We start from the raw sequence: 25,746 nt of genomic DNA, 5'->3' as shown, positions 1-25,746 counted from the left end.
CCCAATTCCGTAGCCCCGCCTGCTGTGCTTCTTGTCCTCCTCCCCCTACTAATTTCGTTTCTTCCTCCCACTCTACGCCCTGTACTCTCTTTTTTTTAAGGGTACATGGACACCACGAAATCACGCCACTACACACCAATTCACACTCTATTACACACTATACCTAGACCTTTAGTACATAGGAAATACGCAATGCCACTGAACACCCACACATGCGTATACTTTATACTTAGACCCTTAAATAAGTTGAGAGGTAAACATATAATATAGATTATTGAGTGGGTGATATAAACTATCTATAAGTAGGTTATTGGATACTTATCTCTACAACTATTAAGAGTCATCTGTAGACTGCCCCCGCTCTCCCTGCCTCCCGCGGATCCCGTCGCCCGCACGTACCCAGCCGGGATTCCCCGCCCAACGCTCGCGCCCGCAACCACCCAGCACGCGTGTGACCCGCAAATGCCGCTCCTTACGACCGCCGCATCCCCCGCCGCGAAACCTCCGCCGCGAAACCCCCGCCGCCCACACGCACGCCGGCCGTCGCGATGCATGCCCGCGCCAAGCACTCCCCCGCCGTCATCGTCTAGCCGCGGCACTGCGCGCCGCGCTGCCCGTCGCGGCGGCGTGGCTGCACCCGCGCGACAACACGCGCGGGATCCTGCTCGCCGTCTGCGACGTCGCGCTCCTGCTGCGCGGCCGACGCGGCAGGGCGGGGCTGCGGGCGAGGGTGCAGTCCGCCTACCGCTGCAAGTTCTGGCGGAACATGATGCGCGCCGCGCTCACCTACGAGGAGTGGGCGCACGCGGCGCGTATGCTGGAGCTCGAGGCCGCGCCGCGCCGGGCCAGCGACGCCGACCTCTACGACGAGGAGCTTGTCCGCAATAAGCTCCGCGAGCTCAGGCACCGGCGCCAGGAGGGATCGCTCAGGGACATCGTCTTCTGCATGCGTGCTGACCTGCTCAGGAACCTCGACAATATGTGCAACCCCGAACTGCACAAGGGGAGGCTGCAGGTACGTAATGCTCTGCCATCGCAAGGATCGAAAGAAATTTCGACGCACTGCTCTTTGAGACACCATATGGTTATGGTTTTGCTAGGATGGATGAAGGGGTGCGTCAATCTAAGCTAATTTTATTATGTACTTTCAGTATTGGACCACTCGTTTTAGCATAGCAGACTCGTGACTCTAATGGGGGGATGAACAACTCTCATCTGCACATATGTGGACTTGACTAGGCAGATTCCGCTCTTCATTACTGAATATGGAATAGGATTGAAAACTAGAACAAGTAACAGTAGTTATTTGTCATGATCCTTTTGAGTTATAATAAGTAATCACATATTCTATCAATTAAGATCTGCAAAACCTTTAGCCTACATTTTCTACAAGTGACAATGACAATTGCATTATGAATTTATTGCATCTTTGGCACTTCTTTTTGTCAGGATGTTGTGTTTGCACTTTGTAGTTGTTCTTTTATTCCACCCAGTGTTCAGGTGTTAGAGCTTGTAACACTATTGTAGCACTATGTTGGTAATTAACTTATTTTTTTGTAATGTTCTTGCTCGCCAGGTGCCTAGACTCATAAAGGAATACATTGAGGAAGTATCTACTCAACTGAAAATGGTTTGTGATTCTGATTCAGACGAGTTGCCTCTCGAAGAGAAACTCGCATTTATGCATGAGACAAGACATGCCTTTGGTAGAACAGCCTTGCTGCTAAGTGGAGGTGCTTCATTAGGATCCTTTCATGTGGGTGTTGTTAAAACCTTGGTAGAACATAAACTTCTGCCAAGGATAGTTTCAGGATCAAGTGTAGGCTCAATAATGTGTTCTATAGTAGCAACAAGATCATGGCCTGAGCTGGAGAGCTTTTTTGAAGAGTGGCATTCCCTGAAATTTTTTGACCAGATGGGTGGAATCTTTCCTGTGGTTAAAAGAATTTTGACGCATGGCGCTCTTCATGATATAAGACACTTGCAGGTGCTTTTGAGAAACCTTACCCGCAATCTGACATTTCAAGAAGCTTATGACATTACTGGTCGGATTCTTGTTGTCACTGTGTGTTCTCCAAGGAAGCATGAGCCGCCTCGATGCCTAAACTATTTAACGTCACCTCATGTTCTTATCTGGAGTGCAGTAACAGCTTCCTGCGCTTTTCCTGGACTTTTTGAGGCCCAAGAATTGATGGCAAAAGATAGATTTGGTCAAACCATTCCTTTCCATGCTCCATTCTTATTAGGCATGGAGGAACGAACTGTTGCTCCAACCCGCCGCTAGAGAGATGGGAGCTTAGAAAGCGATTTACCCATGAAGCAATTGAAGGAACTATTCAATGTGAATCATTTCATAGTAAGTCAAGCCAATCCTCACATAGCTCCACTATTGAGACTAAAGGAAATCATCAGGGCTTATGGAGGCAGCTTTGCTGCCAAGGTATGTCAAATAGTTTCTCCTTGTATTCTTTTTATTGAGTTTGGCTTATTTCCTCTTAGAATGCAGAAACACTTTTTATTGGACATGCTTCAGTCCATGTAAAACATGAATATATTTCTTCTTTTGCCTACAGTTGTCATATCATATGACATGCCTTCCAACACACCGGTAATGGTAGCATGTTAATGACTAAGTAGCATAACTTACCACTACACTGCTAGAATTATTTGCTGCAAATAATAGATGGATACTCTAGCCAGATAGTTCATTTTACCAAAATATCATCCGCAGGCATGTTATCATGCACTAATACGTGTTTATTATTTCTTGTATTTAGCTTGCTGAACTTGCCGAGATGGAAGTTAAACATAGGTGTAATCAAGTTCTGGAACTTGGATTTCCTTTAGGAGGATTAGCTAAACTATTTGCTTAAGATTGGGAAGGTGATGTTACAGTTGTTATGCCAGCCACTCTTGCGCAGGTGTGCAATGTTTCTTATTCTCTCCTTGCATGCAAATGTTCTTTTCACATTATTTAAATAAGGCCAATTATTGACACAGTAAACTTACACATTATATCTTTCCCACTATCAACAGTATTCCAAGATGATACAAAACCCGTCTTATGCTGAGCTTCAGAAGGCTGCAAATCAAGGTAGGAGATGCACTTGGGAAAAGTTATCAGCCATCAGGGCAAATTGTGCTATTGAGCTTGCACTGGATGAATGTGTTGCCCTCCTAAACCACTTGCGTAGGCTAAAGAGGAGTGCAGAAAGAGCATCCGCATCGCAAGGATATGGTCCAGTAATCAGGTTCTGCCCATCTAGGAGGATTCCATCCTGGAATCTCATAGCGAGAGAAAATTCAACTGGTTCTCTTGATGAAGAAATGCTGGAATCTCCTCATACAAATCATCAAGGACCTGGAGGAGTTGCTGGAACATCTACTAGAAATCGGTATTTTCAGAGAAATGCACACGAGAGCAGTGACAGTGAATCTGAGAGTATTGATTTACACTCTTGGACAAGAAATGGTGGCCCTCTTATGAGGACAGCCTCAGCCAATAAATTCATCAGCTTCGTTCAGAATCTTGAGATCGACACAGAATTCAGAACAATTCCATCGAGGGAAAACCTAACTGATCTTGTGACACCAAATGCTGGTAGCTTGGCAGCTCATGCAGTGAATAGAGAAGCAACCGATAGGAGCTTGGACATTTCAGCTTTAGATATCCATGATACCGCTACCCCTAGATCGACATTTGGCCGTTCAACAAGCATCGTTGTTTCTGAAGGTGACTTGTTGCAGCCTGAAAAGATTGAAAATGGTATTTTGTTTAATGTTGTAAGGAGGGATACTCTGCTGAGGAGGTCCTTCGTTGACGATGACATGACTAGGTCCGCTTGGGACATTGTGCAGTCGTTTGCTCCCAGGGAACAGGGAAGTGAACCGGGAGAGCGTGTGGACACTCGTTGCAATTCGGACACAGAGGAAGAGAGTGAGGCTGAGGATGGGGTGGCAGCTGTGGAGAGCGAGCTGAAAGAGTTGAGGATAGGAGAGACCTTCGAGGGGCTCACTGGAACTTCTTCATTGTCAACGACAAATGATGATGATGCGTCCAGTACAACCACGGAGGCCATGTTCATCATCTCACTGAATGGCAAGTTCAAGCGTAAGATTAAGTCATGGATGCGTGGTGCTCTTCTGGGAAGCGGCTCATTTGGGATGGTGTACGAGGGGATCAGTGAGTAAGTGCCAGTGCTTTTGAATATTACTTTGAGCTCAAATTGTTTGCATAGTTACTTTGTTACTCATCAGACACCGCAAAATATACGGCATCCTTTGGTCTAATATGGCATATTTATAAGTTGTCCTGTTATTCAAACTTAGTCCAAATAGCCCTTTGTAACAAGCTTGAACAGCTCTTCCATCTGGCGCCTGAGTTTTCCTCCAGTAATGTTTTAGGTAGTGACGAGGACGTTATATTTTCGCAATTTATTTAGTGTATATGTAGTGAATCGAACTAAGATTTCATAGCTTGGCAAGGAAATTGGAATATGGGTCATAAAGTTTTCACATTGTGGAATGAATATTTTTTATTTATAGAGAGCACACCTCAAATTGGCACATTAAAAAAGATGAAGGTGTGGTTAACAATAGGTTCTTTAGTAACCTCTTTTATGTGCAAAGCACTAAGAATGCACTGACCGACATATCAAAATATGCCAACCAGATTGGGAATTCGTTTTTTTAATGTAGTAGTATAAGCATATGCCAACCAGAGCAAATGGACTTTAGTGATGTCGCCTGCTGAAGCAAACAACATAACCCATCTTTTAAATATAAGTTAGTGTGGGTGAAATGTAGGAACCTATATCTTTTAAATCAGCTCCTGAGGGCAATGTATGCAGTACTTGATATGGTCTCAATTGCCTTTTAACGGATACAAGCATATATACATTGTAGCTTCATTGATTCACATTGTCTCGCTTGATTTATAATGCAAAATTATTGGTCGAAACCAAAAAAAATCTAGGATGTCCGTCTTGGAGCTTTGCGAATTGTACTGGTAATAAAAACCTCACCAGTCGCCTCCTCGAGGCGGTGCTACATGGTTGGTCTGTATGATGTGCTGGTATTTCAGCCCATTTTTGTTGAATAACTGTTTTTATTTACCAGCAGAAAATAAATTATTGCTTATATATGGCTCTCACGTCTGAACTCATTCGGCAGGTCATCAAAGGATTGAAGCCAATAGAGCGTTGTTTGCTCCTAAAGTTTGTGGCGAGGTTTTGGTCTTAGTAGTCTTTGCTTTCAGTTTAGAGATGATCTGTCTACCGCACTTAAATATTGGCGTTGTAGTCATTTGTTGTTAGCTGATTCCACTACCACACATGGAATTGCTAAGGTTTTAAAATCAACTCAAATTTAGGCAATAAAGAAAAGATTATCGGGTTGGTTTTGTATAGCTGAGCATCACTACAACTGACAGTGAATTATTTTTGTGGTACAAGTTAAATTTCTCACGTACTAAATATTTGTGTTGCAGTCAACCAACTGATAAACCATTCAGGACTGAACACATGAGGCGTCTTGAATTTGCCTTCTGGTTCAAGGTAAAACTCTTCAAATTTTTCTACATTTATGAATGCACTCTCGCTAATAGTTATGTTGTGATTCCACCAGGTAAGCACGCCACCGCGACGTAGCGGTGGGAGGAGGAGCAGGATAGGGAGAAGCGAGACCCACAAGCGCTGGCTTCGACGAGAGCTGGGCATAACCAATGATGTCACGTCGCTTTTGCAGGTATCTGACCATAATTTGCTCGATTTGGTTGTGCAACGAGATCATGATTGGATTTTTTTTCTTTTTTGTGCCTGTTTGATTTCTGGTCTCCTTTTGTTTTGTTTCTTAAATTAATAATTATAGTGATCGCAAAGCAAGCAGGAAACTGTATAAAAAGGATACATGTGTTGCAGGAATTGCATTGATATGCTTAATCTTAGCAGAATATAAGAGGAATTCGTTCTTGATGATTTGATTTAGAGGTTGAAGAGTGGTGGAGGAACTTGGAAGCAACTCATGAGCCATGTATGAGCCATGGTTATTCTGGTTGGCTAGACTGATTGATGGTGATGAATTGCAATGAAAATTCCAAGTCTGGAGCTTCGTCGAGGTGTGCTGGTTGTCAAGGTTCTGGCTTCAAGGTCCAAATCCGGCAGTTGGGACATGGAATGATTCAGCAAATGCAACATCCTTGCAATGAGTGCAAGGGTTCTGGAGAGACCATCAGCGATAAGGATAGATGCCCACAATGCAAAGGTGTTAAAGTTGTGCCAGAGAAGAAAGTTCTTGAAGTGGTAGTTCAGAAAGGTATGCAGAACGGGCAGAAGATCACATTCCCTGGCGAAGCTGATGAAGCGGTAATGACTCCTTAGTCCTCCGTTCTAAAGTTATTCCTTTGGCACAAACTAAACTTCTGTTCTAACTAATGTGTGCAACCTTGGGTTCTAACTACCTTGTGCTCGTGTGCAGCCTGATACTGCCACTGGAGATATCATCTTTGTTCTCCAGTAGAAGGAGCATCCCAAGTTCAAGAGAAAGGGTGATGACCTCTTCTATGAGCACACACTGACCTTGACTGAATCTCTGTGTGGCTTCCAGTTTGTTCTGACTCACTTGGATAACAGGCAGCTGCTGATCAAATCGAACCCTGGCAAAGTTGTGAACCCTGGCGAAGTTGTGAAGCCTGGTGAGGAATCCGATTCATTGTGTTCAGGGCTGCTTGTGGTTTGAATTTGACAGTATTTGTGTTTGTGCCAGTGATCAGCCGGCTACACTACCACCTGAACCGGTTGCATTGCATAGACTCTTCTGAGTTTAACAAGTAGGTGTTGGTAATTCGTCAGGGGCGTTTAGTTATTGACAATGGGGGATTTGGCTGCATTTTGTTACCTTTTGGTATATGTACTGATTATATTATTTATTGGTCTATACAACCAATGGGGTACTAAACTATATTGCTGATTGTTAATATGTGATCTGTGATGATTTTTGCCAAGTGAGCACCTGATTTTTTTATGCAATCAATTTTAGGTGTGTAGACAACCTATTTTTTAGTTGATATAGATGGTGTTGATTTGTTAGTTAAAGCTATTGTCTTTGATGGTCACACTTTTATTGAAAATCTGCAATTCCTTTTATGTTGTAACAAAATTTAATATCTAAAAATGTTGTTGGTGTCTTGGTGGTACCATGTCAGTTGTCAACAGTCCAATTTCATTCTCATGGCTTTGATTCTGACGTATGATTATGTTTATTTTAAATTTGTGCAGATTCTTTCAAGGCAATCAACGATGAAGGCATGCCCATGTATCAGAGGCCCTTCATGAAGGGCAAGCTGTACATCCACTTCTCGGTGGAGTTCCCGGACTCGTTGAGCCCGGAGCAGTGCAAGGCCCTGGAGGCTATTCCCCCGCCCAAGCCAGTATCACAGTACACTGACATGGAGCTGGACGAGTGCGAGGAGACGATGCCCTACGACGTGAACATCGAAGAGGAGATGCAGAGGCGGCAGCAGCAGCACCAGGAGGCCTACGACGAGGATGATGATGTGCCAGGCGGGTGGGCAGAGGGTGCAGTGCGCCCAGCAGTAGGCAGCTTGCGGCAAATTTGCTGTTTCGCTTTGGGCGACTATTGAGTTTACTCGCTTGTATTGGTCTGATGATACTTCGGTTACAAGAGTGCAATATTACTAAGGATTAGTTCCTATATAATGGCACATTGGCACTAACATTGTTATGCATTTTAATGCACCCGTAGCAACGCACGGGCATAGACCTAGTATAATCTATAAGCTAGATTAATCTTGGAAAGAAACAAACTGGACCTAAAGCTCAGTTCTCTCTATGCCCTACTGTCTAAGACTGTCTCAAGCAGCTTAGGGCATGTACATCTCTGAGACACAAGTTTGGTTTTCAAAGTATTAGAGACGAGTAAAAGATTACATGATACAACCATAAGATCCTAGATCATCAATACAGCTAAGAGGGACAACCTATATGGAAAATTGTGAAGAGACGTTATTTTTTTTCACTTAGCTCGTTAGAGACCACGTATTAAATGAAGTTGTACATGCTCTTATAAATCCTCATATTCAAACTTCACTCTACGAACAGTAGCATATTATACAGAATAATTCAAAATAATGTTTTGGATAAGCATATAGATAAACTGCAGAACACGGTATAAGTGAAATCAGGTGCGTTTCTAATGTTTTGGGAAGTCCTGGTTATAATTATGAGGTCAGTTTTTGCTTTACGTACCTTTTGCTACGTAATATATCTTTTGTAGGCAAATTAAGATAGCAGTTGTCAGATATTTTTTTTTTCGTTTCATGTAAATGTTGTTGGTTATTGTTGGCCTCCGATTCCCCCGTAAGCCTTATGCTGGTCACATGGCTTTGCCACCAGAAGCGTACGGTTGGTCAGAAGCATTCCAAAAGACGCCAGAGGACTCGTCCTGATTGGAGTACTGCATACGGACGAGTGTCCCCCCGGCGTCAGAAGCATTGAACCAAGCATGCATGCATGCGAGGGCAGGAAGCACGGCCGGACACAGCACATGCGGGCGCAGTGGATCCGTACGCCACACCACAAACGACGACGGAGTCCTGTCACCTACACGTGGAGGGAGGAGAGGGCCTGAACGCAGGGCAGTGGGGCATGCATATGGCAGCGCCGCGGGCCGCAGCCTCCATTGCTGTTGCTGCTCGGTGCATCAATGCGTTGCATGGCTATGAATGGATGATGCGAACGCTTGGACCATCTGGAACACAGTCTGGGCCGAGTGTGTAGCCATGGGGCTCCACCGTGATTAGCTGTTGAGATTACTAATGGAACAGCGTGGACAGTCCCAATGGAGTACTCGTACGTGGATACTGGCTAGGCGTGTTAGGGTTACATTGGCGAACTCACTCTCCAATCAATATCTGCCTGCTAACCCTGCTCGGCGTTGTATTAAGCGCAACGCAACACTACGTTGCCACGCACGCACGCACGCCCGCACGCCCTCCTCTTTTCCTCCTCTATATAATCACCTGCAGGTGGTCTTCAAAGAAAAGAATAAGAAGAAAAACAGGCGCAATATAGCATCCTGCATCCAATCCACAGTAGCCGCGGCTACTAGCTAGCTAGTCTGCTCCACGCTGCAGGGCTTTTAGCTTAATGGCCGGGCTAAGCGTTCTCCTGGAGAACCACAGCAAGAGCTACACCGGGAAGGCGGCGGCGGCGCAGATCATCAGCAAGGCCACCCTCGTGACGACGACCCACGGCCCCAACCACCACCAGCAGCAGCGGAAGATCCCTGTCTCTGCGGCGGCTGCGGGCTCCTTCCTGCAGCGCTGCTGCCTGTGCCACAAAGAGCTTGCCGAGGGCATGGACATCTACATGTACAAGTAGGCGGCTACATACTGCGATCTACTGACCCGTCGTCCGCGCCGCCTCACGCGAGCCTCTCTGTCTGTGTACTCCTAATATATACCTGTGCCCTGACTGGCGGTGTATGTGATCTGCATGCATGCAGAGGCGACCGGGCGTTCTGCAGCGAGGAGTGCCGGTGCCGGCAGATCTTCATGGACGAGGACGCCACCACCGTGCGCGGCAGGCGGCCAGTCAAGACAAGACAAGGATGGGAACGTGAATGGGAGACGTAGCTTAGGTGGTGCACCAGATGACCAGATCTTCTTCATGGAAACATGGATGGGGAGACGGAGACAAGACAAGGATGAAGATGATGAACACAGTGTGGAAGTGTCTGCCAGCTCATCCCCCGTGGGGTCCGTCGCATGCGCAGCACACTAGTAGTACGTGCGTGGCATCTTGCTGGACCCACTGGATAAGATGGCCGCACGACTTGGAGCCGCTCTTTGGGCCCCACCTCATGAATTGGATCAGGATCCGACCGAGTAATTAGCGGGCCGCATCTTCGCTTCTTTTCCTTTTTTTTGTCACGTCAAATCTGTTGAGAACTACGTCACCACGGATCACCAGATCCGCTCCCTTCCCTCCCGTCAGCAGTAGAGGCGCAAGAAGCTGTAGAGTACTCGTCTCCCTTCCCATTAGCACGACAGAGGAAACACAATAGACACGATGTAGGGTTGGGCCTCTGGCCTCTTTCTCTTCTCTGTATTATGAGGGGGTGTACAGGTTCCTTATATAGAGGTGTGAGACCCATCAGGGGCAAAGCAGGTATTTGCCCACATAACCCTAACTAGGGTTACTTAACACTCCCCCTTGGGCGAATACCGCGACCAACACATGCCTCGTTAAAACTCCGAAAAACCCAGTGGGAAAAATATGGAGAAAGAGTGCATGGTGATACAAATTGCATTTGCACTTTGTTGCCTCGTTAAAAACCTCATGTGAGAAACTTCAAGAAAACTCACCAAGGGAAAAAGAGTACAACTGCTGTCATCGGGACAGATTTCGATCCTCTGGGATCTAGATTCTATCGAATCTTCTACAAGGGCTAGCTTTAGAAATGTGCTCCCCCTGATCCTTGCAAAACTGTATCAATAAGGCAAAACATCTTCTTCTAGAAGTGTATGCACATAAAGATTTAACAAACAGATTGCATATCCTTGTAAGGACTATTTTAGGAACTTTACCTCTACTCACTTCTAGGATATACGAGGTAAGTGCACGTATCAACATAAATAAGCCACCTTGACTGATGGTGTTCGATCGGCTGGATCTTTATATTTGATAGAAACTTCCATAAATGTTTACATATTGATCATCAAGTTGATGCCTTCAGGCATAGAATATGACATTTATTGTCTCACGATTGTGATCAATATAAGCATTCGCTCCCCCTGACGATGACATCCGTCAAAGTCGTTATCCCTCATAACTCAAGCATATTCTTCAAGATATATGTCTCATTGTTCATCTGGAATAACGAGAATAGATGAGGTTGGGGTGCTATCATTTTCTATCTTACACCACAATTTATACATAGTTGTGCAAAGCAAATAACATGTCCTTCAGTAGGACTTAGGGGATAATATAGTTGCAATAGTACATATTCTAAATATGACACATCGCTCCAGGCGTTCATCCATCGCAACATCTATGATGGTGTAACAAAGTCCATCAAAGATCGTAATCCATCAGGGATTTTTCATCGATCAGATACATCGTTATAGTCTGTCATTCTGGCATAATGGGGATATTTTTGCCAGTAACACCTAAACCTTATAGGTTTCTGCCATCGGGGCTTTAGAGGATACCGTAATTCCACATCAAGTGGAAAATACCATGAGTAAAACTCGTGGAATGCACATGTGCTTATTCGGTGAACTTCAAGTCCTTTGGTACCTCATCTTATTCCTTTTCGGGTCTGTATGGGTCTTTATCCCTTTATAGGGATTATCAAACTTTGGTGTTCAACATAGACTTTATTTCTTCTGGAAAGGTTCCATCAAGGAACTATAATCTCATCTAGGAGATATTCTCTCTACATAGAAGAGTGTTAATTCGTCAGGAATGTATTATTCGGTATGAGATTTATATGTTGCATATTTATAATTCAAAGATATGGATCCTCCTAGGATCTCATGACGGATCTTCAGAATCCTATTAACTGCATAATTTAATTCATGCCATTTGCCAGATATATTACATAGCGGAACAGTGTTTATTCAACACATACGTGGGATGGGTCTCTCACAAGACCACTTGAACCATCGCATTCACCACACATTATTTCAATAGTGCCCATAAATATCCGAACTTCAAGCTCGTGACTTTCATTTTGCGATTATTGGTTCAGCCTCGATTGCATTTATCAATGACCCGATAAGAGAGCTTAAAGCACTCATGCCTAGGACTTTGTTTTGGATCCATTTGCAATCTAGAGGGGCAAGATAGGTGTCGACATATTTGTCTCCCACATTTAATAATGATCTTCGTCATTTCCCAAAACGAAAGATTCATTGTTCCGTATTCCCAGCACAATGATATTGCGCGCATTGCTAGGAACTTCATCATCAAGATGAACCTCTTCGTGAGGCAAATCACCATCAGGGTGAATTAATCGGAGGAGAGTTATCACAGACCACGTGAATCTGCAATCAGAAACATATGCTTTGACTAAGGCTGATGGATCATATTCGCAGGCGTCCCCGAGAATAGATCAAATGCTAATAAGTCAAATGTGGATATGATATTAATCCCGGGTATATCCACATCTACATCAGGTAGAAGCATTCAAACCAATATGGTTAATCCTCAACGATTTCTGGCAAACTCCATATACATAGGAGTACACACTAAACGACAAGTTTAGTTTGGCTTTTGTGCGTTTTATAGAATATTGAGGCATTACACTATATGGGCATTCCTCCCCCTAATGTCGAGATGTTCTAAAAGCATACAGATAAAATCCCCAACCACAATCATCCAGTTGTGGCTAATGTATGCTATTGTGATGATTTATTTGGGAAAATTTACGCACATTACAGATAGGGGTTTTATGCAGTGAGCATTGGACTTAGATTAATGTAGTGGCATGAATACTACATCTTTTTCCTTCAACATGAAGGGTTAGTCTCAACATCCAGTGAGACACGCAACAACAAGTTGCTTCGTGGTTACAATTCTGCAAACTTATTGTTTTTATTACCAAATACACAGTCAATCATTAAGATTTAGACTAACATGCACAACACTATTTTATCCATAAGGGTCCTTCAGGGGCTAATGCATACCATTCGTCGTTTGGAGCCATTAGTTGACTTCAGGTCAACAAGTAAAATGACCATCAAAGTTTAGCTCTCACAAGGACATTCACTGGTTGCATTGTGCTTTGAGGCACATAGGAAATGTGTGTTTATATTGGTAGTAAAGTGCACGGCATCAGGCCAATGCTGTCAAGCAAAGATTTTTATATGCAGAGATGTATAGTCCAGCTTATTTTATTATTGCCAATGGTTTACCCAATTACTCATACCGTTCTGAAATTGGGTATCGATTTATGCAACATTTCTAGGTATAATAATTTTGAGAGAGAACTTATAACAATAGTTAATTATTTGTGGTGTTGCCAGCAGGGCAAACATTTCTCCTCATATTATATACCAAATTGTTCTATATAGCATTATTTCGATCTCTTCATTGTTCAGCAAAAAGAGAAGCTTTGGAATAGAACATACAAGGCCAAGAATTCATTTTATCTGGGAAAATCACCATATAACTAGCTTTTGATGAAGCAAATGATGATAACTGCTTGGCAAGAATGAAAATAGGACTGGTGTCCGCCAGGATCCATCTTCAACAACAGATAGTACTGCTCTTGTATGAAGAAATCATCAGGAGTAGAGAGGATACAACAGGTCTCTACAAGATCTTCATATTTCTATCACAAATTATCATCACTAGTAGTCTAGTGGTCAAGACATATGGCTCTTCTGGCTCCGAGGACCAAGAATATGTTAATGTCTAATTTAGCTACAAGCTTTGTGGTGATGTGGGATTTCATAGTTATTTGTCTACTCTTCTCACTTCTGGTAGATCGGAGGTAGATAATGGTAAGCATGCCAAAGAGTGGAATTCAGTGTAGTTCGGCTACATAAACCCCAGGTATGTGTCCATTCAGGACCGACCTTTACCATTTATTTTACAGTGTATACCAAATTTGTCAAAGGACTATCCCGAGTCAATTGACTATAAGTATTAACAATTCCGAGAGATGTATGCGACACAAGCATAGAGGTTCTTGATAGAACGAGTAAAGTGGTTCGACGGGAACACACTATGGTTTTCACACCAACATAGTGAAAATTTTCTCAGAATAACCTCTCGGTATACTCGCAACTTCGTGTTGCTGGCGATTACATGTCCTTTTATCTCATAGTTTGCTTCATGTCATTTAGCGACAAAGAGAGCAATGTGCTAACATCTGGTTGAGCAATATATAGCTGAGATTTATAATCTTAAATTATTTGGTAAGGCCTTTTGCTTACTAATAGAATCCCAATTTGTGATGTCTTCTATGCCAAAAAGGCTTTCATGCATTATATTATATATCTTCGGGTTACTTCGGGTAAAACTTTATGCATGAGGAGAGAGCAAAGAATTAACTTATCTGTGTTTCATTGTATTTCAATTTAATTTCCCAGATTTCCAAGCACTATTGAGCTTGATATAGTTGTTATGGCCACTTGGCGATATATAAATATATAATGCCACACAACACAGTCAAATAAAATATAGAGCCAAACAAAATTGTTTACGAAGGTTGCGCATAATATGACTTTAGGGTCTTGAACAACCCACCACAATCCACGCGAGTACAAGCTTCAGCGTCTGGTGTCAACGCGTGTGCGGCCATCAGGGCTACGACAACACAACAAGCCTTCGTAATAAGCGCAACAGGCACAATTATGGCTCAATAGTCGGGGTACACGATAAGTCCACGCAACGTGCGCGACAGGCACAATTGTGGCTTAATGATCACGGCAGACAGATAGTACCTACAGGGCATACGAAAAATACACGACACAGTGATGCAGTTCGACTCAACGGGAGTTGTCCGAATAAACGAGAGTGCTACATAGCAATCACATGATGGAACCAAGTTCGTACGACACAATTACTGCGTCGTGTTGCTAGGGCGCAGCCAATGCATAGCCGATGTCATAACTCAGTCGATTCATAATGGAGCCTGATCGACATGTCCGAGTACCCACTATACAATTTAATCGCTCAACGTGAGTCCAAAAGCTCAACATAATATAAATATTTAGAGCGATATAAGTATGCACAATATAGACTTTTCTGCTAGATATCTTCTAGAAAAATTTTCTGCTAAATATCTTATACGAGAAATAAAAGCAGAAAAAACACCAAAATTATTATATGAGCATAACACATCAGGTGTAAAAAAACATTTTCCATATTCAAACATGTACTAATTATTTACTACGGGAAATAATTAATTAAAGTAGAAATTGTAACATAAAACATGCTTTATTCTACTTGTTATTTACAACAGGAAATAAATAGAATAAATAACATGGAGCATGTTGTAAATTAAAATTATACCAAATTTTCTTAACCCAATAGAAATTTAAATGAAAAAATTATGTGCTCCTACGTGATTTCCATGTTCCAAGCCACTTTGTTAGGATCTTTAACTAACACATGCAAATTTCACACAATATTCTAATCGTTGCCCCCAACTAGTTGGGACGACTGCATGGGTACTGAGTGCATGCACGCATGCAACAGATCCTGCTACGGTGCTACCCGTCACTTTTTTCTTTTCGTCTGCAACCACTGCCATGACTGCGGCCATGCAAGTGCATGCATGCATCTTTTTCGCTTTGACTCAACTACCTCTCTCTCCGCGCTCATGACGGCGAGTAACCAGGTACTGCATGTCCTTCAGGGAATGCCCAACTGCTGCAACGCACGCGGTCAAAGTGGCTTTGCATGGTCAACGAAATGCAACGGTTCGTGGTTGGCCGACGAGGCCATAGGCAAGCTACAGGCCAGCAGTGACGGCGGCTGTGGTAGGTGCTGTCCTTTTTTTCTTCCGATATACAGATCACAAATCGTAGAAAGATATACCGGAGCATGCGGATGAGCCACTACCGTAGCGATGGCAAGTTCGTCGCACACAAATCGTAGCCCGTGCACAGCAGCAGATAAAGAACAGTAAACATACCGTTCAATTGCGTAGAGGGAGAATCGAAGCCTGTCGCGTAGGACAGTTCGGCTAGGCCGGAGACCTGCCGGATTGACGGAGAGTTGATGCAGATCTGATCCAGCAGCAACGTCGAGGTAGAGCGTGCTGATAACGTGTTGAGAACTACGTCACCACGGATCACCAGATCCGCTCCCTTCCCTCCCGTCAGCAGTAGAGGCGCAAGAAGCTGTAGAGTACCCGTCTCCCTTCCCATTAGCACGACAGAGGAAACACAATAGACACGATGTAGGGTTGGGCCTCTGGCCTCTTTCTCTTCTCTGTATTATGAGGGGGTGTACAGGTTCCTTATATAGAGGTGTGAGACCCATCAGGGGCAAAGCAGGTATTTGCCCACATAACCCTAACTAGGGTTACTTAACAAAATCCACTCCCCTTGAAATGCAGATTACCTCACGCACGCAAACCTTAACCGCATTCGTCAACGCAACGGTGGATCACTGAGCACAGCAGTGAGCGGAGTTGATCCCGTATGGGCGCGCGGCGGTATCTGCTGGAAATGATTTTGTTTTATTTCTATATAGTGAGCGGAGTTGCTGTACTCCAGTCCTCTATTGATTCTCCATCATGCCTCATAGCATATAAAGCAAAAAAAAAAAAAAAAAAAAATACAAGACGTGCGAGTACATCGCACTGCTTTCTTAAGAAGGCCAATACCAGACATGGGCTTGAGTTGTTCAACCAGACAGTTCAACTCCAAACCACCAAAGGCCCACAGCTGGAGTTAAAAACTTGATATTGATTTGGTCGGGGTGAAAACTTAACATTGATTTGGTTTGGGTGCGCCGGGCTACGCCAGAAGTGCAACGGCAGAGCGACGCTTAAGGGCAGCAGTGGCAAGCCACTATATCAAACTCTTCGCCATAAAAAATAAATTTAATATCGAAGTAAGCATATAGCTCACATATCAGATATTAAACTGATAAGAACAGATACTACACTTGGTCTTAGCCAAAAGGCCGAGAAAGGTATAAATTGCACTAATCCCGTGCGCCTCATTTTATAGATCCCACCCTCCGCCTTCTGCTCTCGACAGCCGATATGGTTCTAACGTTTTGCCAATTTCCCACCGAACGCGGCTGCTGCAGACGGGGTCTGGTAAACCTGAGAGAGGCAAAACCGGGCCTTGTTTTTTCTGTTGCGCTTCCCGTAGCATATGAAACGTGGGCAGCCAGGCTATTGAGGCCGTCCGTCTCTAACGCAGAGTGGAGTTTGAATAAGGCTACGGCGTACGGGGATGGCTAAGCTGCTAGCCTCACTTCTAAAGTCACGGACGCCGCCGAAGCGCATCGATTCGCCGACCGCCTGTTTGTTCCCCTCGTCGCCGCAGCACGCCGCCGGCCGACGGTCTGGCTGCTCCGATGGGCTCTCCCACACGGCCGCGGAGGACTACCGGTGTCACTCTCCTGAATCCTGATGCTGCTGTTCCTGTTGCCTGTGAGTCCTCGATATCTCATTTTTTTAAGTTTTCGCATGTGGTGCTAGAGATTCTTGTTGTCTTTGAATGGATCCTATTCTATGTGATGCATTTGGTGGCTCCGATTGTTTTTGCTATGTAGATTTAGTTAGTCTTGGAGCTAGAAGTTTAAACTGTAGCAAGAGGCAGTTAGAGATGGCTGACTACCTGTGCGCGCTTTATGACTTCATTTGGAGTTATTGTTGACATTTTGCGAAGTTTTATAATTCATAACGCAGATAACAGGTTTGGAAAGGAGCTGTTGGATGAGCTATGATCGTATCGAGTGAAAGCTCTTTTGTATATGCTGTATCAAGTTAAGTTGTACTGTGTCAGTTTTTGCTTACCTTACTGTCATATAGCTGGTTCCAGACGCTACTCCCGGTTGTTAGTATGACTGATGAGCAATGCAGGACATATTGGTTGTATATATCTATACTTCTATACTAAGACTGTAAGGGTTAGTCTACCGCTCTTTGTTCTGCCTTCTGTTAATCTGGATCATCCGTCCTATGGCTGCTACCTGAACCGTGCATCCTATGCCACTATCCCACCATATAGGATCTGTATTCTGTTGGACGCGATTTTAAACCCCGGATTTGAAAACCGGTCTTCAGGAGAAGGAATGGGAGTCGGTTGAAGATGCCTTACAAATAGGAGAGATATACTAACAGAATACCTGCAGCTACTACGCAAGCTTGCAACCCTAACATGGCAACCGCCGCCACCACCAACGGTGCCCTTGACCGTCGCCACAGCCAACACAGTTAGGGCTAACGGCGCCTCCGCCACGGCCTACGGCTCTCCCGCGTCCCACCATGGCGCGAACGGTCCCAGCAACGGCGTTCCTGTGTCAAGGTCAGGCCGCGACCACGTCGTCAGCTTCCCTTTCATGGCGAAGGGCCACATGCTCCCGTTGCTCCACTTCGCCACGACACTCTCGGCGCAACACGGGAGGCTCCGTGTGACCCTGGTCACCACCCCGGGCAACGTGGCCTTCGCCCGGAACCGTCTGCCCGCGTCGGTGGGCCTCGTCGCGCTCCCGTTTCCGTCGTTCCCGCCGCTGTCGTAGGGCGTCGAGTGTTGGAACTTGCTCTCCTGAGCAAGCAGATCCAACGGGAGAGTGGAGAGAGTGTATGCAAGGTTTAATGATGAAAGGCAATAGCTCTGTTAATCTGGTCTCTCAAGGGCACTGTACGGGGGTATTTATATGTACCTGAGCGTCGAGCGTCCCAAGACAAGGACGGTTATGCCCTCGGGTACCCGGATTATCCCAGAATATTCCTATAAAGGAGGGTTACAGACCGTTATTATAGAAAAGCTATTACAAATGAGGCCCGTAACTTGCCTGTCCACGCGGGGCCCGTTACAGTGGGCTGAATTCCACGTGGGCCTCCGGGCGAGATGAGAGACGCGGGACCGGCGGACTTCGTCGTGGTCTGGCCTTCGTCTTGCGATGGAGAGGACGAAGGGCGACTGCGCCGGCCGTCACGCGTTCGTTGATGTGGCGACGCGACGAAGGCTTCGCGCGAAGGGTAGAGTCTTCACCTTCGCCCTAACATTTGCCCTCTGAGGGACCAGTTCGACTGAGTCATCTGGTGCCGAAGACGTCGCTAGATGGTGGAGACGCTGCCCTCGCTCGAAGTGGTCCCGCGGGGGTTTTTGAGGTGACCGTTGATGGGATGTGGCACTGTTGGACTGCGGGTTTCCCGAAGCGTCACGCCATGTGTATAAAAAGAGGCGGCGCGGCGTGGGTTGGCTCTCACCCTTGCTTGCGCCGGAAAACCCTAATCTTTTTGAAACCGCTCTCTCGCTCGCCTGCCCTCCTTCTGCATCAGAGATCTGGCCCGCGTCAAGCAAACCGCACGCCGTCGCCGACGATACGTAGCGATGTCGTCTTCTTCCTCGTCTGCTGCAAACAGGCCGCCGGCCGATTCGTCATCCGAAGATACCTTGAGCGATTTGGCGGCGGCGGAGTTACAGCTGGGCCATATGGTGGAGTTCAGCGTTTTGAGGATTTCCTTGGTTCGCGTGCAGGATATGCAGCAGTTGGGGTATTTTGGGAACGACGTTGGGTGTGTCTCGGGGGGCGGAAGAGGTTCCCGAGCCCAAGGGCGAGTTAGTCGTGTTTGAGGCATTCTTCACCGCCGCCCGACGTTGGCCCTGGCGAAGTATGTCTGGGCGGCGACTTCGTACGACGGTCAGCCTTCCGTAGAGGTCTTCGCCAAGAATTACTATTTGCATTGGCAAAAAAGAAAGATTGGAAACAAGATTGTACAGTTTGGATCGTGCACATTCACACCGAGGACCAGAAAGACTTCGGTGGAAGTCGTAGAGTTAGTTCCCTGTGCTCGCAATAACTGGGGCAACTGGTGGGATTACTGGTTTTATGTTTCCGGGAGCAAAGTCGAAGACCTCCCAAGGCTCCCTGCGGCCGTGATGTGCTCCCATTGTTATGTGGCGTTCCTACAATTTGAGGTGGCGGAGGATGACGAGGACGAAGGGGCCCTCCGATGCGCTGCCCGCATGAGCAGTGGGCGTGATTTGGTTGAAGAGTTCATTGGTTATGGAGTGTGGCCCCTGGCGCATGGCTGGGTGCTGGGCGAAGTATGCCCTCGCCAGATGCCTACTTTGGGCCAGCAGCTGGTGCGAAGTCCGGCCTTTTCTTTGGATCTGCGCGGTCGAGACCCGACCGTGTTCGTTCGTGAAGTGGAGGATGGGGCGGTGAGGATTGTGGGGCAGTATGCGCCGAGGACAGAGGGTCTGCGGAGTTGGGATATCCGAGGGTCCAATGTTCGCTTGAATCGGGTCTTCGAATTAAACCGTTTGCCATACGATTGTTATCCTGGAGATGACGCTGCTGCGGCTGCTGACCGCCGCGGGAAAAAACCAGTGGCCGTGGCTGAGGAAGGCCCTTCGCGGGAGGCTGCCCCAGCCACTAAGAAGAGGAAAATAGGTACTGCAGTGGGGGTTTTGGGGTCTCTGATCATTTTGCTATGGAGTTGATGGGGACTTGCGCGGCCCTTGGGGGAAGGATGTCTTCGCCCGAGCTCCGGGAGTCTTCGACGCGAATGCTGAAGGTTACCCGGGGGTCGATGTCCAAGGAACGTTCCGATCCCCCACACAACCGGCGAAGACATATTTACGTCTCGTATGGCTCGTGAGTTGAAGATTTTTCCTTATGGACGGAATATTGCTGTTGTTGTATCGGCAATGATGGAGAAAGATCGTCAAGATGCGGCGCGGAAGCGCCGGGCGATCACTAGGGTCGGGGACCCTTTCCGCGAGGCGAAGAAGGCGCGGGGAGGCGCGAAGTCTGCCGCCCCTGGCAGTAGCAAACCACCGCCGGCTGCGAAGCCGACCGCCCCCGGGCCTAGCAAGTCTTCGTCAGGTGCGAGGGCTGCTGCTTCTGGTGCGGGCAAGCTGCCCTCGGTCGAGCCCGCGAAGGAGCGAAGGCCACCGTCGCCGGCGCGCACTGACGTGGCGGCGACGCGTGTTGCCGATTTTGACACGGACATCTACGTGGGGGATTATCTCGTTGATAAGTTTTTCTTTCTTTCTTTTTCTTTTTCTTCTTTTTTTGTTTTTTTATTTTTTTATGGGGACTGGGTCTTAAACAAGATCATGGTGCAGGGTCGGATGCGGGGTAGCTGGCTGTTGTCCCGACTCCGGTGGTGGCCACTTCGCCGACGGTGGCGGTTGGTGCGAAGGGTGCTTCACAGGACCCGTGGTCCAACTTCTGAGCGAGCGGCGAGATTTCGTCGGCCGCCGCCGCTAAAGATGTGGCGGGCTCTGTGTCCTAGCAGCTGAGGCATGCGTCGCAGCAGCTGAAGCATGTAAGTCGTGTTGGACTTCAATAGTTCATTGTTCTTATGTGGTTGCGAATCTCATGGGTTTTTTGTGGCAGGCGGCCGCCTTCGCCGACCATGTGTGCATCGGATGCTCTGACTTCGGAGTTTGCTACTGAAATCGAGCGTCTTCGGGCGCAGCATACAGATGTTGTTCGGCTGCGGAAAACAAAAGCCGCAGGCTGACGGAGAGGTTGGCTGCTGCGGAGGCCGAGAAGGGGGATCTCCGGTGTCAGCTGGCATAGGAGAGGAGGGATGCGAACAAGGCCATTGCCGATGCACAGGCTGCTCAAGCCGAGGCCAAACTTGCACGGGCGGAGGCCAGTCTCACCCGCCAACGCGCCGAGGAGCTGGAGGCGAGACTCAGCGGCCTGCGCAACCGCGTGGACGAAACTGAGGCCTCGACGCGTGCGGAGGTCGAGCGGACGCATGCGTAGCTCGTGGACGCGTACCGGGAGCTGGGTGCGTGGACCGCCGCCTTCGAAGCGCCCGGCCAAGAGGTGGGTCTCCGCTTCCTTGAGTGGCTACAGGAGGAGCTGGGGGTGCTCCCGACAATCGTGACGGGCCTCATGTCCTTTGCCTCCCTCGTCACCTACGAGGGGGTCGTGAATGCTTTGTCCCGCGAGGGGTGCGGGCACTTTGAGGTCTTCGACCAGTCAGACGAAGGCTTCGAACGTGAAATCTTCCAGGTCGAGGACCCGGTGCTGAAGCGGTCGGCGGGGGCGCTCTTCGACAGGATGTGGGGCCCTCACGGCCGAGAGACGGTCCGGGAGAGGTCCGACCGGGCGATTGATCAGGTAAAGGCTCATCTTGTGTGGTTATATGTGTGGGTATGTTTGGGTATGTGTGGTTTTGCTGAAGGAATGTGCTATTGTTGTAGATGGCGCACGACGAAGAGGTTGAGGATCTTGGCGATCTGGACAGCACGCTGCCCGACAGCATGCTGCCCGAGGCATTGGGGGTGGAGCTGGCGCTGCCATCCGATGCGAGCAAGGGCCCCTTGGCGACCCCCGCACCGACTGGAGTTGGCGAAGACCCCGCGCCAGCCCCTGCGCTGACGGGTGAAGGCGCCTCGAAGGCAATGGGCGAACCAGCTGCCGAAGACCCCGCGGCAGTGGCCGGGCCTTCACAGGTGGCGGAATAGGGTTTAGGGATTTTAAGTGTAAACTTTTGTCTCTATGATACTGAACCTCGGTTGCTGCGCAGGTTCCGATGTTTGGGCCTACGCAAGCAACCGCTGCTGACAATACTGATTTTGTGGCGGCCTCAACCGTAGTGCCTGTCGACGATAGTTTGTTTGGTTCTGTGTCTGAGTGTTTTGAGTCTGATGGTGAATCTGGGAGTTCGTTTCCTTGGACGGAGGAGTCCTTGGATGAAGGCTTGGATTATTTTGTTGCGTTGGATGTGGCTGCAGCGGAGACTTCGCCGTGTGTGGAGGGTGCAGGGGATCTTCCTAGTGCGAGTACTGGGTATAGGCGACGAAGGGTCGTGGGAAAACATAGTGTGGGTGAATTTTCGCGAAGTGGTAGGCACCGTCATATGGGGATGGAGCGTGGTCGTCTCCGAGTAGACCGGGTTGGTAAACAAGAATTGTTGTCCTCGCCGATTGGGGCGAGCATAGGCGAGGGGGATCTTCGGAAGCTTTTGAGGGTGAGGAATTGAGGATAATGCTATTCAATTACAGGGAGATGGGTATCATCCCGAAGGTTGAGCCAATGTAATATGTGATGCCCTCGCCGTGTGTATGTAATTGTAATTTGTATGGTAATGTGGCCTGTTGGCCGTATTCGTACGCCTGTGTTGGTCCGGTTGCGCCCGTCGGCGACTTTGCATGGAGTGTCTTTTTAATGAGACTTCGATTAACGTACTTGGTGTGCTATTCCGGCTGCACCCTTAGGCGACTTTTGCGCGGAGTATTTTTTTAAATAAAAGACTTTGATTAACACACTTGTTGTGCTATTCCGGTTGCACCCTTAGGCGACTTTTGCGCGGAGTGTCTTTTAAATAAAAGACTTCGATTAACGCACTTGTTGTGCTATTCCGGCTGCACCCTTAGGCGACTTTTGTGCAGAGTGTCTTTTGAATAAAAGACTTCGATTAACGCACTTGTTGTGCTATTCTGGCTGCACCCTGAGAGCACCTAGAGGGGGGGGGGTGAATAGGTGATCCTGTAAAAACTTAAACTTATAGCCACAAAAACTTGTTAAGTGTTAGCACAATGATTGCCAAGTGGCTAGAAAGGAGTCTCAGCAAAACACAATACCACAAGAGATCAAACACAGAGATGACACAGTGGTTTATCCCGTGGTTCGGCCAAGACCAACGCTTGCCTACTCCACGTTGTGGCGTCCCAACGGACGAGGGTTGCAATCAACCCCTCTCAAGCGGTCCAAAGACCAACTTGAATACCACGGTGTTTTGCTTTGCCTTTCAATATCCCGTTTGCGAGGAATCTCCACAACTTGGAGCCTCTCGCCCTTACACTTAAGATTCACAAAGAAATACGGAGTAAGGGAGAAACTAGCAACGCACACAAGACTCAAAATCAGAGCAACAGCACGCACACAAGTCGCAACAAGAGCTCGCAACACAACTCAATGAGTCCACAACTCAACAAGAGCTCTAGATGCTATCACAATGAACCAAATGCGTGGAATTGATGTCTTGGTGCTTAGGAATGTTGTAGGAATGCTTGGTTGCCTCCTCCATGCGCCTAGGGGTCCCTTTTATAGCCCCAAGGCAACTAGGAGCCGTTGAGAGCAAATCCAGAAGGCCAATGTTGCCTTCTGTCGTCGGGTGCACCGGACAGTCCGGTGCACACCGGACACTGTCCGGTGCCCGATTTCCTTCCTTAAACAGCGCAGTCGACCGTTGCAGATGCGGGAGCCGTTGGCGCACCGGACATGTCCGGTGCACACCGGACAGTCCGGTGCCCCCTTCCGACCGTTGGCTCGGCCACGTGTCCCGCGCAGATCGCGCGGCCGACCGTTGGCCCGGCCGACCGTTGGCTCACCGGACAGTCCGGTGCACACCGGACAGTCCGGTGAATTTTAGCCTTACGCCGTTAGCAAATTCCCGAGAGCGGCCTCTTCGGCCGAGGCAACCTGGCGCACCGGACACTGTCCGGTGCACCACCGGACAGTCCGGTGTCCCAGACCGAAACAGCCTCTTCGCTGTACACAGCCAACTCTCTTCTTTTCTTCTTCTTCCTGTTTCTAACACTTAGACAGGTATATTAGTACACAAAACCAATGTACTAAGACTTAGAAACATACCTTTGCTCTAGATTTGCACTTTGTTCATCCATGGGCATTGATTCACATTTAAGCACTTGTGTTGACACTCAATCACCAAAATACTTAGAAATGGCCCAAGGGCACATTTCCCTTTCAATCTCCCCCTTTTTGGTGATTTATGCCAACACAACATAAAGCAACTAGAAAAAGTGCAAAATCACTTCAAATAAAACTCAAATTGATTTTGATTCAATTTTGGCATATATGGATCATCCTTTGCCACCACTTGGTTTGTTTTTGCAAATCAACCTCAAAATCCTATCTCTAAGTCAAATCCACTTGTAGAGACATCAAGAGAGGTTTTCCAAAGAAAATTGATTCAAGATTCCAAAAACTCCCCCTATTTCTCATAATCAATACTTCTCCCTACAAGAAGTCAACTTTTGACAAGAGAGACAACAAAAGAGTTTTGAAAAAGCTCTATTCTACTATTTTCAAAGACTCTATTTTCAAAATTTCTCAAGTGGTAGCTAATCCATTTATCGCTTTGGCCTTTATTTTCTCCCCCTTTGGCATCAAGCACCAAAACGGGATCAATCTTGGCCCCTTTAACCCCATTGCCTCACCAAAATCTTCAATTAAGAGCAAATAGGCAATAAGAGTTTAAAGATGAACTTGGAATAAGTTACCCTCTCATCGGAGTGCAGTGGAAGTCTTTCACGGTCCAAGTCCACCTTTCCCTTTCAAACCTCCTTTGAGACTAAAACAGTCAAACTCAACCAAACAGTTAGTCTCAAAGGGTCAAGTTGTAACACATCTCCCCCTAAATATGTGCATTACTGGCACAAGGACTTGTGAGGTCCGGGGAGTGCTTGTACAACTTGAGCACCATAATAAGCAACACAATGCAGAATGAACATGATCAAAGGCATAAACACATGTATGCTACAATTCAATCCAAGTTCCGCGAATCTAAGACATTTAGCTCACTACGCAACCTGCAAAAGGTCTTCTCATCTAGAGGCTTGGTAAAGATATCGGCTAGCTGGTTTTCGGTGCTAACATGAAACACTTCGATATCTCCCTTTTGCTGGTGGTCTCTCAGAAAGTGATGCCGGATGTCTATGTGCTTTGTGCGGCTGTGTTCAACAGGATTTTCCGCCATGCGGATAGCACTCTCATTATCACATAGGAGTGGGACTTTGCTCAGATTGTAGCCAAAGTCCCGGAGGGTTTGCCTCATCCAAAGTAGTTGCGCGCAACACTGTCCTGCGGCAACATACTCGGCCTCAGCGGTGGATAGGGCAACGGAGGTTTGTTTCTTAGAGTTCCACGACACCAGGGACCTTCCTAAGAATTGGCACGTCCCTGATGTACTCTTCCTATCGACCTTACATCCAGCATAGTCGGAATCTGAGTATCCAACTAAGTCAAAGGTAGACCCCTTTGGATACCAGAGCCCGAAGCAAGGCGTAGCAACCAAATATCTAAGAATTCG

General features: G+C 47.0%; 1 protein-coding gene, 1 non-coding gene and 2 pseudogenes across 3 annotated transcripts; 3 read left to right on the top strand and 1 right to left on the bottom strand.

Annotated features, from left to right (window-relative positions):
- The first annotated feature begins 326 nt into the window (after positions 1–326).
- LOC103627365 (DUF3336 - patatin - DnaJ superfamily pseudogene) lies at positions 327–7,707 on the top strand (annotated as a pseudogene). The gene is made up of 8 exons (NR_161176.1): positions 327–1,015; positions 1,577–2,440; positions 2,778–2,921; positions 3,037–5,555; positions 5,626–5,745; positions 5,986–6,362; positions 6,475–6,673; positions 7,275–7,707. The product of NR_161176.1 is annotated as a DUF3336 - patatin - DnaJ superfamily pseudogene (transcript).
- A 1,369-nt stretch (positions 7,708–9,076) lies between these two features.
- Positions 9,077–9,921, top strand: LOC100277951 (uncharacterized). Its single transcript, NM_001366020.1, has 2 exons — positions 9,077–9,394; positions 9,523–9,921. Exons 1-2 carry the CDS (start codon positions 9,165–9,167, stop codon positions 9,650–9,652), a joined length of 360 nt encoding a protein of 119 aa, NP_001352949.1. The 5' UTR covers positions 9,077–9,164; the 3' UTR covers positions 9,653–9,921.
- Positions 9,922–16,483: 6,562 nt separating this feature from the next.
- Positions 16,484–16,680, bottom strand: LOC111589461 (U2 spliceosomal RNA). The gene has a single exon (XR_004849868.1). It is a non-coding gene; the product is annotated as a U2 spliceosomal RNA (small nuclear RNA).
- Positions 16,681–16,733: 53 nt separating this feature from the next.
- Positions 16,734–25,746, top strand: part of LOC103628734 (UDP-glycosyltransferase 73B5-like) — a 48,774-nt pseudogene continuing 39,761 nt past the window's right edge.

Source organism: Zea mays, chromosome 5 (assembly GCF_902167145.1).
Source record: "Zea mays cultivar B73 chromosome 5, Zm-B73-REFERENCE-NAM-5.0, whole genome shotgun sequence".
NCBI classification, from domain to species: domain Eukaryota; kingdom Viridiplantae; phylum Streptophyta; class Magnoliopsida; order Poales; family Poaceae; genus Zea; species Zea mays.
This window is presented reverse-complemented; position numbering and strand designations above follow the sequence as displayed.